Genomic DNA, 13,123 nt, shown 5'->3' with positions numbered 1-13,123 from the left:
TGCACATCGTAAGACATCCGAGCCTTGTCAGACCCTGTTGTTCTCAAATGGAAAATACTATGATGAAGAAGCTCCACTGTCATTTCTCCCATGACAACAGCGTGCATAGATTGAGCACTAGCTATTCTTTTTGCAGCCTCCTTAGATATGCCATGCCTCCATTTTGTGGTTCTTACCAATGTGTGTTGAGCTAAATTCCTTGGTATGGATGCCGACCCTCCATGTGCATCACAAAAATTAGTTGGCATCGGTGCTGATCCTTGAGGTACATTTGGTGTCCTCCAATTCACATGGGGTTGATCCACTATTTGTAGTCTAAAACCAGCCTTGATGAGATTGCCTATCTCCTCACTTGTGATGTTTGTTTCCACATCCACCTTCCACACAGATGGACGTTCAGGAACATGCATGATATTATGATCTAGGTGCCATTAGGTGCCATGTATGAGTTATATCATCATTACAAAACCACATCCATTGTGCTTTTGGTCCTCCTACCCCTGGATGCCGCCGTTCAGAGTAGAAACAGGGTGCCACCACTCCTTGTGAACTGCTTTGTATATATCGATTACACTTAACCTTTCCATCTATGAATCCAAGACACTTCACTTTAGAGTTTTTGGAGGTCCTTCGAATTGCCCAAAAGGTACGGTGGATAGGCACCTCAACAATAGAGAGGCCACTAGGAAGGCTCCTTGTCTCATAGGTGGAGCCGTTGGGGCTTGTTCTCTTGTGGGCATGGTCTCATTCTGAGCTTTTTCAGCTTCCCCTACATTGCCATGTTTTTCCCATGATGTTTTTGTAGACTCCCCTTGAACTCCACCTTGCTCCATTGTGGAAGCCTCAACATCCACTGGTTGGGTATTACCTTGCGGTTTTATTGAATGCCAATCTCCACCTTCTGTCTCGAACCTAATTTTTCTCAGCCGCCCTCTTTGCTTACGATCTCTGGTCTCCATCACATACCCTGGCTTGTGTGAGGTGTTTTCTAAATGTATACTTGATGACTTGCTTCTCTTTCTTTGGACTGTTACCTTATCCCCATGTAATGGTCTTGGTTCTTCATACATTGGTGTCCCTGCAACTGTTTCATGCACCATTTGTGCAACTTGTGCTGGTGAAGGTGTACTCCTTGAGGCCACTCTTTGCATCAAGGCTTCCAAGTTAGGACCATCCCCAACATGCCTTCCAATCATATATGCATATTGTTTGGCACTTTGTAATAGGGCATTTGCCATGTTCGAGATGCAACAATCATATAATTGTATCTTTGTCTTAAACCCTTCTCCTGCTAGCCAACTACCATGCATGCTTTCAGCTAGATTTGACCTCGGAGTGTGTGCCTCCTCCAAGGAACTCTTTGTTACCTGCGGTAAAAAGGGAGGTAATTAGATTGGCTTATTACATTTATTTAGCTTACTACATTTATCTACAAAATACATACCGCACTCATGAGATTCCCCCAATGGGCGATCCGCACATCCCACCAACTAAACCATATGTCCATTGAAGGAATGTCGGCCACACGGATGTGTCCTACATGCCACCACTTCCGAATGAGCTTTGCTTGGTTGGTAGCTTCTTGCTTTGTCTTACATAATCTCCAATTCTCACACATGGTGATATGCTCGTTCCTCATATCCTCTTTGATGAATTTCCTTGTGTGCTTATGCAAGCTTTGTTCCCAATGGAAGAGACATGAGCGCTCTCTCCCAACAATTATGTTGTTTGGACCCCCATTGAAAATAGTTCTCATAGCTATCCAATTTGCTCCAGCTTCATCAGACATGAAACCATGAAAATCTGTAGGGGGATACCCACATTCTTTCATTGTGGCATTCAACATCTCCCAAAATAGGATTTGGCTTGCAGCATCTTCATCTTTCATCTCACATGTGGCGATGGTCATTAATTCTTGCACACTGGTAGACAAAGCCAACATTATTAAATATTATACCACAACTCTCTTGATGATAGCAACATGGATACATAAGGATGGAGGGAAGTTATACCTAGGATCATAAACATGACATGCCATTGTGCTCCACCCAATCACTCGATGGGTGTGATCAAATTGTACCCATGAATTCCTCAAATCACCATTTCCTCCTCTTCTCATGCGATTAACAAGATCCACACCAGATGCTAGACCATTGGTTGACATTTTAAAAACAAAACATTTTTCATCTGGAAAGCCTTGCCCTGGAAAACGACTTCCATGGAAGAATGAATACATAGACCTTTTCTTTAGTAAAAGAAGGCTGTCATAACCTTCCCCAACAGGTAACCTTGCCTTCTTCTCTTGTGCAACAATCCGTTTGAACCTGTAACATCAGAAGTCAACTATTTAGAAGGTCTTTATACCATTCTAAAGTTAAGTAAATTAAAAATCACTTAGCTACAAACAAACATACCGTTGATTCTCAACTAGTGGTACCAATTGCTCAAGAAAGTTGGTCAACTCTAGATCTCCCACACTTGCCCCTTCATTATTGTCTCCTCTCATCAATGATGAATTCAAGAGCTCCTTGGCAACACTCATTTGAGCTTTGCGTGGTCCAGCATTTTTATCCACCTTCAAAACATCTGCAACAAGCTTCTTTGTTTTCTCTATCATTGCCTTAGATGTTCCTGGCTGTACGGGGTGCTGATGTTCACCAACATGGACCATTAATCTAGTCATTGTTTCATCAAATGGCATTACATAATATACTATGCAATTACAAGTATCAATGCAATAAGCAGGCTTACGACAATAGTGACAAACAATCTTGTTCCTCTCCTCTTCAGTCAAGAGTCCAAGAGCAATCTTCTTTTGTAGGTAGCCTCTAAAAAAGGATGTGTTAAACTTCTTATTGTTTGCAAAATAAGGGCAAGTAATTCTATGGCATTCTAATGAGCCAACACAGTAGCTAAGCCTTACTGTACATGAGATAGCCATGTTGGTGGTTGATGGTTTAGTCCATATGTGGCCATCAAATTTTTGCTCCATGCCATTCATGCCATTGATGTTTCTAAAAGTTGGAGGAAATTCCAATAGCATACTTCCATTATATACCCTTGGTAATTCAGTGACTTGCTTCCTTTGCTTTATATTTGCAATCCGCGTTTTGAGTATATTGGCTTGCTTGTTCTCCATGATCCAAGGTATGATGCTTTTGCTAATCTGACATTCATCTTTTGAATGGTCCTCATTTGAGCCTTCAAGGTCAATGTGTGAAGTCTGCATCATCTCAATGTCAACATCAGTCCTCGACTTATAAGAATTGTGGTACATACCAGGCTTCTCAATGGGATTTAACTCTTCAAGATCCACGTAAGGAGATGGTTGAGAGGTTTTCTTTCCTTCTTTGCCAAACTCTTCGGAGTAAATTCTACTAGCAACACAACGTGATGATGAACCAGGCTCTTCAAGATCACTAATAGTACTTGCTGCCATGATTGTATTGTGGATGAGAGCATACCTTTTTGTCAAGGAGGCATCCAATACGTAATGCTCTTGACCATCAATATCCCACTCAGATGAAAACTTTACCTTCATTGTTGCTTCACCTTCAATGACTGCCTTAAGGCAGATGAGCTTGTGCGTATGGGGAAGAAGGCTTTGAAGGAAATGTTTACTAACAATCCTTCTTCCATCCTTGAGCGGGATAGAGTGTGATAGATTCACTCCTTCAATAAGCCATTCAATAGAAGCCTCTTCTGTAGCCATTTTGGATGACACAACAAAAGGTACCAAAGACAGAGGGAGCTCAGAGAAAGTGGTTATTAGAGGAGGTCAGAGAATACAGACAATCTTGAGAGCAAAGGGATGGTAATCCAACATGGCATTGAGAGCAGAGGGATGATAACCCAACACGGATCATGATAATAAGAAGGGATGAAAGAGAGAAATGCAGTGTGATGCAAAGCTAGAAGGCAACCAAAGAGACTTAGAAAGTAATGGTGGGAGAGAATGAAGAGGAGAAAATGACAAGAGAGTAGTATCAGGATGCGTTGTCACGAGAAAGCAGAGTGCAAATATTGAAAATGGATAGAGAATGGGTAGAGGATTGTGAAACAGGTGGTGTTTGAGCTAATTCCAATGTCGATGATGCCCTGACACCACAATGAGAAGTAGCCATGTGGCCGTCATTACAACCCATTGAGCTGGAATGATGGTGAGAAAGGTGGCGGCCGAGATTCTTTCACAAACTTGGATTATGCCAGGATGCCACAATCTTAAGCCTTAAAAGCCACATGCTATTATAGGGACGATTAATGATTAGAGAGAGATGAAGGGAAGACTCCTTCAAAACAACGTGGGCTATCTAGCATTCAAAACAACGTGGGCTATCTAGCAGGAAGACAGTGGGTACATCATCGATGCACGTGGCCGATCGCACACTGATGACGCTTTGGAGACATCCTTGCTTGTGATGGTATCGAGGAATGAGCCACCGTTTTGTTTCATCATTGATAGCTTCAAGCCACACAGAGAACAAAGAAACTAATTGCATTGTCGAATGGGTCTCTCACCTAGGATGATAGTAATTTCGGTAGATCAACTCCGCCATTTGGTTCTTGCTTTGCACTGATCTTCCCCTCTAACTTAAATAAAATATCCTGTTGAATACGGCCCAATTAACCGAGTCTATGATGAGTAGAAAATGTAGGTGATTGCGAACCAAGGTACCCAAATCAATTTAACGATGAAGGGAAATTCAGTGATACGATGAGTATAATACGCAAGCACCACCATCGACCGACCGTGATCTTCTGTGAAAGGTTTGAGTGGGAGCGTACCTGCTGGGACCCGAAAGATGGTGAACTATGCCTGAGCAGGGCGAAGCCAGAGGAAACTCTGGTGGAGGCTCGTAGCGATACTGACGTGCAAATCGTTCGTCAGACTTGGGTATAGGGGCGAAAGACTAATCGAACCATCTAGTAGCTGGTTCCCTCCGAAGTTTCCCTCAGGATAGCTGGAGCTCGTTGCGCAGTTTTATCGGGTAAAGCGAATGATTAGAGGTGCTACTACCACCAAGATCTACACTGGGGGCCGTTTCACTCGGGCTCGCGCCCGGAGCTGCGCCACGACCCCCACGCCCTCCTACTCATCGGGGCCTCGCACTCGCCCCGATGGCCGGGTATAGGTCGCGCGCTTCAGCGCCATCCATTTTCGGGGCTAGTTGATTCGGCAGGTGAGTTGTTACACACTCCTTAGCGGATTTCGACTTCCATGACCACCGTCCTGCTGTCTTAATCAATCAACACCCTTTGTGGGATCTAGGTTAGCGCGCAGTTCGGCACCGTAACCCGGCTTTCGGTTCATCCCGCATCGCCAGTTCTGCTTACCAAAAATGGCCCACTTGGAGCTCCCATTCTGCACCGGGGTTCAACGGAGCAACCCCGGCCGCTTACCTATTTAAAGTTTGAGAATAGGTCGAGGGAAGATAAACCAGTTTTTCTTGTCCAAGGGCTTTGTGATAACTCCCATTGAGCCTAATTTGTATATTATGAAAAGGGGAAAGATTTGATTGTGCTATTTTATTATGCTGATGATATCATACGTACTAGGAGTAAGGAAAGATAATTTCGGATGAGAGATCATACTTGCGAGCGATAATGTGAATGATATCATACTTACAAGCAAGAATATGAGGACTTAAGATGAAGCTTCAAAAACACTGGACATGATTGTTTTGGCTTGTCAAACTCTCTCTTGGCATTGAATTTTGGCAAACATCATATATTGTTGCATGTAACAAACAAAGTATGCACATGGTTTTTTGCCGAAATTCATGATGTAGTTTAGCAAGCTGATAGCAACTACTTCATGTCTACTAGGTACTCCTGTGAGATGCTTTTGTGAACGCCACACTGGCTTTTTACTATATAACACACACTCTTTGTATTTCTCTAGTTGGTGGATACAAGCTCCTTCCAGGTAATGGTGTTGAGGCGGCCAGACATGATTAGAAAGGAGTAGAAGGCAGAGTACTGGCTGTCCAGGACCACATAAGACAAAAGTGTGATAGCCATATCTTTTGAGGAGAGCTCTTTCCCAACGTGAAGTATATCTTGATGGAGGCCCTGCATTTTATTAATGTGTTCCCGCATAGATGACAAGGTAGCGGGATCGGAAAAACGGAGCTGGATCTTTACAAAAACACGCTTCATGGGGGTCACTCGGGGACAATGAGTTTAGTTGGAGCTTTTCCGCTTCCTATTATTGAATTAGGATTAGCATTCATTTAAAGATATTGGTATCGAGAACTTCTTTCAAGGAATTGATATGTATCTCAATTGTCTTAAGGGTTTGCATTGCAATGTATCAAGGGTTACAAATTTCACTATCTTAAGGATTTGAATCATTTGTATATGCTTATGCATTTTATATTCTACTATCTTAAGGATTTGAAACATTTTGTATATACAGGTTTCATAGTAGTGAGCATTTTTATCCTGACAAGATGGCACCAAGGCGAAAGAAATCAACTACAAGAGGTAATTCTAAAACTTTCTGGTACTGATAACCTTGGCATATCTATGATGGACGTGAGCAATATATAACTCATCCTTGTTGGTTGTGATATGTATTCAAAGGAACTAAAACTTATGCATTGAGATCAGGACCATCAAGAAGATCTGTGAGTGAGGAGTGTACGTCTCGTACTCCACAAAATGATATAAATAACCCACACATGGAGACACTTGCAGAAACTGAGGCTACTATCACTCGAGAAGAGTCATCGTCTCATCCCGTGATTAGTCTTGAGCAACAGGAGGTGCAAGAAGAGCCTTGAGGCCAAGGAGAGCAAGAGAGTGCAGAAAAGACAAAAGAAAAAGCTCCAACACATGTAAGAGTACTTGGGAAAGAGATTCAAATTGGACTTTTGAAAGATGTCCTTGATCAGTTTCGGATGCAAAGAAGAATTGAACCCCCTCTGATTCCTCTCTGTAGATTGGTTGTTAATGAGGCTATTCGAACATCAACGTCTGAGATTACTGTTTTGAGAGATAGTTTTGATTCTAGAGGCTATGCTATAAATAGTGCACCTTTTCTAGTATCCTTGCAATGGCCAGGAAGTGATCAATTTTTCTATGTTACGGCACTTGATCGTCAAGAATGGGGACCTATTTGGAATCAAATAAGTGAGGACTTCGACAACCAGCTAAGTAATGAGTGGCAAGACTTGAAGGGGAAGAAGTTCCTTGTTTGGGATGGAAATCATAGGTTGAAGGCATGGTTTTCTCGGATCAAAGACGGTACTCTTTTGATAAATCTATCATGCATAAGGAAATGTTCTATTATAGTTTGCATTGCACATGATTATGTCATGCTTACTTGTGGAATTGATATGTTGTAGCTTATTCAATAATGCCAACGCGCCATATCCAAGTGAGATGTCAATTCATAGAGGTGCAGAAATCTCAAGAGGGAGAGCTACTTCTTGCCTTAAAATCAACCAATGAGTAAGATAACTTTTTATAATACTTTTATGTATAGCTAGTTTAACTTCTTCTCTTTAGAAACTAAGTCTATTGGTATTTATGTCTTTAACTTCTCCTCTTTAGAAAGTAATCCCCATGTGAATATATGTTGGTATTGCAGACTTGTTCGAGCGCATGTAGAGCATTCATATGGGCACGAGGTCTTCCTCTTTCAAAAATTTGGCATGGCAGATAAATCCTCACTTCTTGAGTTATTGAGTGAAGAGGATAAGAGATGGGTGGAAGTGGAGATGGCAATAGAAAGGAAGAATAGTAACCCATGGTACACAGCACCAGCTATTGTCTTGGCACAACTTGTTTGGAAGGTATCTGCGCGAACTATAAATATCCCTTTGCTCTATGAAAGGTGTCCCAAAAAGGATAATGTTTTGATTTCTTGTTTTCATGGAAAGTTGATTTTTCACGTGCAATCAAGAAAGCTACTCAAAATCTTAATCAATCGAAGATGGAGTTTGGAGGAGTATACTTATAAATTTATTAAGGCTATTAAGAATGTGGAAGTCATCTTTCATGATCGAGCATACAATGATTTGATTTCTTGTTTTCATGGAAGGATGATTTTTCACGTGCGATCAAGAAAGCTACTCAAAATCTTGATCAATCGAAGATGAGTCTGGAGGAGTATACTAATAAATTTAGTAAGGCTATTAAGAATGTGGAAGTCATCTTTCGTGATCGAGCATACAAGATGGTACCTGTTGCCAATCCCGCAAATGGTGATGGCTTCTTCGAGCTTTTATTTAGTTATGATTGGAATCAAAAGGGTGCCACGACTAAGGACAAAGTGCATATATTAGCCTCATCACGTCTCAATCCTAATAGGTAATGTCAATTAATGTTTTTGCACAATTACTCCATAGTGATGCTAATATTTTTTTCCTTTGCCATGATATTAATAGGAAAAAAGAGCTTCTACAACAATTGATGATGGCACGTGGAAATGATCTAGTTGCATCTGCTAAGTATGGGGATGCTCAAAAGTTTCGACTACATGTGAAAAAGGAAACATATTGGCAATACTTGTTTGAGCGAGGGATTTCCATCATCAACAATTTGCGAAGCCATGATTTGGAATTGCCCGATGGGTTTGAGACATTTGCTCGAGAGCAAAGACGACTTCACCTCCAAGAAGCCTTCCCTATGCTTTGGAAGGATATGAAGTCTACTCTTGAAGCAGATAAGTAGCCAGAAATGCAGGAGTCATCCTTACGTTTGGTGTATAGGTGGTACAATAGCAACCCTCTCCTTTCTCTTAGGATTAATAAACTGTTTTACTCATATGTCTACATTCTTTCATACATAATAGGTGGATACGGTCTTTGCATGATACCAATTCATCTGCAAGGATGCCATATGAGGTCATGGCATGGACAAACATGGAGAAAGAGGGAAGCATGTATCCCTTATCTTGGAAAGATAAGGGCATAACGATTTGGGAGATTAATGTGTGTCCTTGGTGGTTGGATTACCCACTGGGAAAAGTACATCCCACTGAGAAAAATAGACGTGAAGGTAATACTCCAAAGTTCCTATTCCATAGGCATCTAGACCAATGTCTATATATGCGGGTATCTACCATATACTTAAGTTTGCAACATTTGCTGCTCAGTCTTTGAGAAGAACATGGAAGACAATATGGATGAGGATGAATTGGATGCAGAGAACCGTTATGTGGATATCACATTACGACCTAGATCAACGGACGGAGAGTCAGCTATCAAGAAAAGACCTGTGAGACCTCTACTCCTCATACTTATGTAATAGTTAACAACTAACACTAACGAAAATATAGTATAACCTAGAGTCTTGTCCTTTGTAATTCTTACAAGCAGGTTCTATCGGAGAATATAGAGTCCTCTAAGACTCGAGAGCTAAGAACAAAGCAACGACTCGATTTTCATGCTTCAAGAACCAGTTCCATTAATCAACAACCGAGTTTATCTAGTGAGTATCACTCCTCTCTTTCTTGGTTATGATTTTTTGATTTTGCAGCCAAACTGAAGCTTTCAAGCTAGGATTTGATGCAGATGTAAAGTTGTTTGCATATATGGATGTAATTACAGAGGATATCATTCAGTTGTCGAATGCACCAAAGCTGTAAGTGTTTCTTTTTTTAAGAAATGCGTACATTTAAGAATCTATTTTGGAATATAAGTCATTGATCTAGGGAGATTGAATTGTACATTGTAGGGTTGATGAATTTTTAAGGAAAGTGAAAGCACTAGGTCTGTCACACAATGGTAATTCTTGTGTCGAGGTGGTTCGCTTGGTATGGGCAGATTTTCCCACAAGTTTGGTAGTGGAACTCATAAGTAGTACTACATGCCCAGAGTGGAATAGATTCTCCCTCAAGCTCTCTGCAAGGGTGGCAAAGTTTGCCAATGACTTTGTAGCAGACCAGGGGTGGTACGTGACTTGCTCTCTCCCAGAACATTGGGGCTATATATTTGCACATGCGAAGAAGGCCGAGTTCGAGCTCCATCGATCATATACAGTTCTTCTTGACTTTGGTTATTTACGTGATGATGGAGAGGAGGTACATTAAATCACCTAAATGTTTGTTTATATTGGTCTAATAAGCATGATTTGCTTGTATCTAACTTGAGGTGCCATCATCCATTAGGTTCGCAATCTACAAATGGGTATCTTCTGGCGTGGAAAATCTGACCTCCCACACATGGATCGACAAGCAGGTGCAAATGTCTCTAATAAGCTTTTTTCAGCAAAGACATCAGTGCTACACGAGTGTGACCGTAAACATGTCACAAAAAGGACACAAGTTGCATCAACTTACTTACGAGGAGGGGCAGAAAGATCAGATTACTTGCATGAGTAAGATCCTATACAAGCACAGATTGAATTTATGGGGTATAATTGAAGTTCTTTCAAGGAAAACAAATATGGATTGTCAAACATCCTCTGATCCCTTTTAGTGCTTCTTGTAGGTGGATACTCAGAACATTCACAGACCCTGGTGATTGCATCATCGATGTCTTTGCACGTTGCTTTGGGATGGCAAGGCTTTGTGAAGAGTTAGGTCGCCATTGTCTTTCCATAGACAATGACAATGTTGTTGCTGACATGTGTCTGCGATCAATCAGTACAGAATAGCATTTCCATAAACTATGTAGTATTGACAGTAATACTTGTGATCATCACTTTTGATGTTCTTGTTGAGGTTATCATGTAACACATACTATGTCCTTGCTCATGGTGGTTGTATGGCAAAAGAGTGTCTTTATTGCTCTATGCTTTTTTCTCTTTTTTGGATCCATAGTCAGAGGTTACTGTGTGGGGAATGCCCTTGTCAATATGTATGCCCATTCCATGAACCTAGATGATGCAAGGGCAGTGTTTGCAGAGATGCCACAATGGGTTCTGGTCTCCTAAGTGCGATGATTGCTGGTTGTGCTCAGAATGGGCATGGCAAGACATCCCTGCAACTGTTCAGGTGCACAGAGAATTTTATGAACTGACCTATTGGGATGTAGTGTCATGGGGTGCTTTGATTGCAGGATGCACTGAACATGTGCATGCTGTTCTTGCTCGAGCTTTTTGGGAAAATGCAACATAGTGGCATGAAGCTAGATTCTATTGTAGAGATTGTTTTTCCAAGTTTTGCATCCTTGAAACTTTTGCAGCCTTCCTATATGTCAAAACCTACCCTAACTTCATTTCAGCTTGAGTAAAAAGTCCATAACTTGGGTATAGACTATAGCTTTTACTTTCTGGACACGTCCACCCGACTGTATGTCAAAACCTCTTTTAATTTCATTTTAGCTTGAGTAAACAATCCATAACTTGGGTATAGACTCAATATATTTTTGAATCATTGTCTGGCTACTGAAAGCACTAATCATTGCTAGGGAGTGTTTAATCTCATTTCATGAATGTCCTACCTATGAGTCTGTATTTGTTCCTGCTTTCATATCACACATTTTTTGGAAGGAATGTTGATTTTCCATTGTGGCAATGTAACGATTTACAGGTGCCACAACCAATGTTTCATTGTCCTGGCTACTGAAAGCACTGCAGCCTCAATATTGTTGAGGACTATTTAATCTCATTTCATTAATGTCTTGCATTTTAGATAAGCTTGGTTGAGCTATAGAACAATATGAAGCCTATGTGTTTAAATTAGATTTTTTGGCTTTTTTGTGCTTTTTTGGTAGCGTTGGCAGCGAGCAGCCGTTGCTGGTGTACATGTTTGTACCCTTTTTTTTTACCTGAAGTAGTTGCTCAGCATAACAGATGTAATTAACCATCAGGTTTTTTATTGACAATCTATTTGCCCTAGTACTACGAAACCACAAGGGCATTAGGTTTTTCAGAGATTATGAGTACACATGCACTTGTACGGTTAATACTTTCAACAAGCAATTAGATTGGATTAAGTGTTTGTGGATGCTTATGCTTGTATGACATCCCTAGAAGAGGGTCGTGTGACCCATGCTACTATTGCTGGCAATGATGGGAGTCAGATGTTATTGTGGGGAATGCCCTCGTCCATATGTATTGCAAGTGCGTGAACCTAAAGGATGCAAGGGCAGTGTTCACAGAGATGTCACAGTGGAATGTGGTCTCCTGGAGTGACATAAGTGTTGGTTGTGCTCAGAATGGGCATGGCAAGGCAGCCCTGCAACTGTTCAGTGGAATGCAGGTGAAAAAAAGTCCCTTGACCTCTTTATTTGTTGTTAGTGCACTGTGTGGATGGGACTTCTCTTCATGTTGGTTTTCGATTTCTCCTCATCTCCTCCCAATCTAAGCCGTGATACCTTCATTTTGATTTCAAAGAAAGGTTTTTCCAAATTCCATGCACACATTATTGTACACACATAGTATTGCATGAGGATCCTTCCATTACTTCATAAGCCTTACTTTATGAAGTTGTCATGTCAGGTTCATTCATATCCATAAGCAAGGCCCTCTCTCTCTAGGTGACATCAGTAGATGTCGGCCTCTAACACCCCCTCTCAACTCCTGGATGGAATAGAGATGCTAGCAAGATGAGTGAATGAAAAGCTCACAATATTCATGAAAATTGAAAAAAAGCTCGTCACAAAAAGCTCACAAAAAAATCACACCCGTCATAAAGCAAGCGACCAGAGAGCTCCATGGTTTGGAAACCCATCCTTGCTCTTTCTTCCATTATTCGTCTCATCACGAACTTGCTGTAGTCTACTCACGTCTCTCAGGGTTCGTATCTATTCCCCTAATGCTGTTTAGTTCTTCTCAGTTCCTTCTCGTTTGTCTTGTCTCCTCCCTCTTGTTCAGTGAGCTCGAGAGTTGCCTGCTTAGTTCTAGAGTATTCCTTGGATGCCAGAAATCTAGTGGGAGCGGGAGATGTTCCCTCCCAAGAGCTCCCTCGGTAAGTGTGAGTAACCAATCCTGGCTGCGCCTGTCCCTTAGTTTGTTCAAAGTGAATCCTCCCTTTAGATTCCTACTTACGCTTTGTTCAATGTTACTTGGGGTCCATTCAATTACCCACAAAACATCTCTACAATGGTAATGTGTGGTATTCAATAGTTTGCGTGTAAATCTCCACTTAAGGACAATTCCACCTAGTCTTATCTTTTTGCTTGCTCCCTCATTCAATCCCTTGGGTACCCATGATACCCATGGTTCTTCG

At 41.3% G+C, this 13,123-nt stretch overlaps 1 protein-coding gene across 1 annotated transcript; it reads right to left on the bottom strand.

Annotated features, from left to right (window-relative positions):
• Positions 1-1,429: 1,429 nt before the first annotated feature.
• On the bottom strand, positions 1,430-2,236 carry LOC147886705 (uncharacterized). The gene is made up of 2 exons (XM_087395306.1): positions 2,013-2,236; positions 1,430-1,922 (listed from the first exon to the last, which is right to left on the bottom strand). Exons 1-2 carry the CDS (start codon positions 2,234-2,236, stop codon positions 1,430-1,432), a joined length of 717 nt encoding a protein of 238 aa, XP_087251432.1.
• Positions 2,237-13,123: the final 10,887 nt, after the last annotated feature.

Source organism: Dipteris shenzhenensis, chromosome 24, assembly GCF_047967505.1.
Source record: "Dipteris shenzhenensis isolate YYH24624 ecotype China chromosome 24, Dip_SZ_1.0, whole genome shotgun sequence".
NCBI lineage: Eukaryota > Viridiplantae > Streptophyta > Polypodiopsida > Gleicheniales > Dipteridaceae > Dipteris > Dipteris shenzhenensis.
Note: the sequence above shows the minus strand (reverse complement) of the source record. Positions and strands in the feature narration are given on the sequence as shown.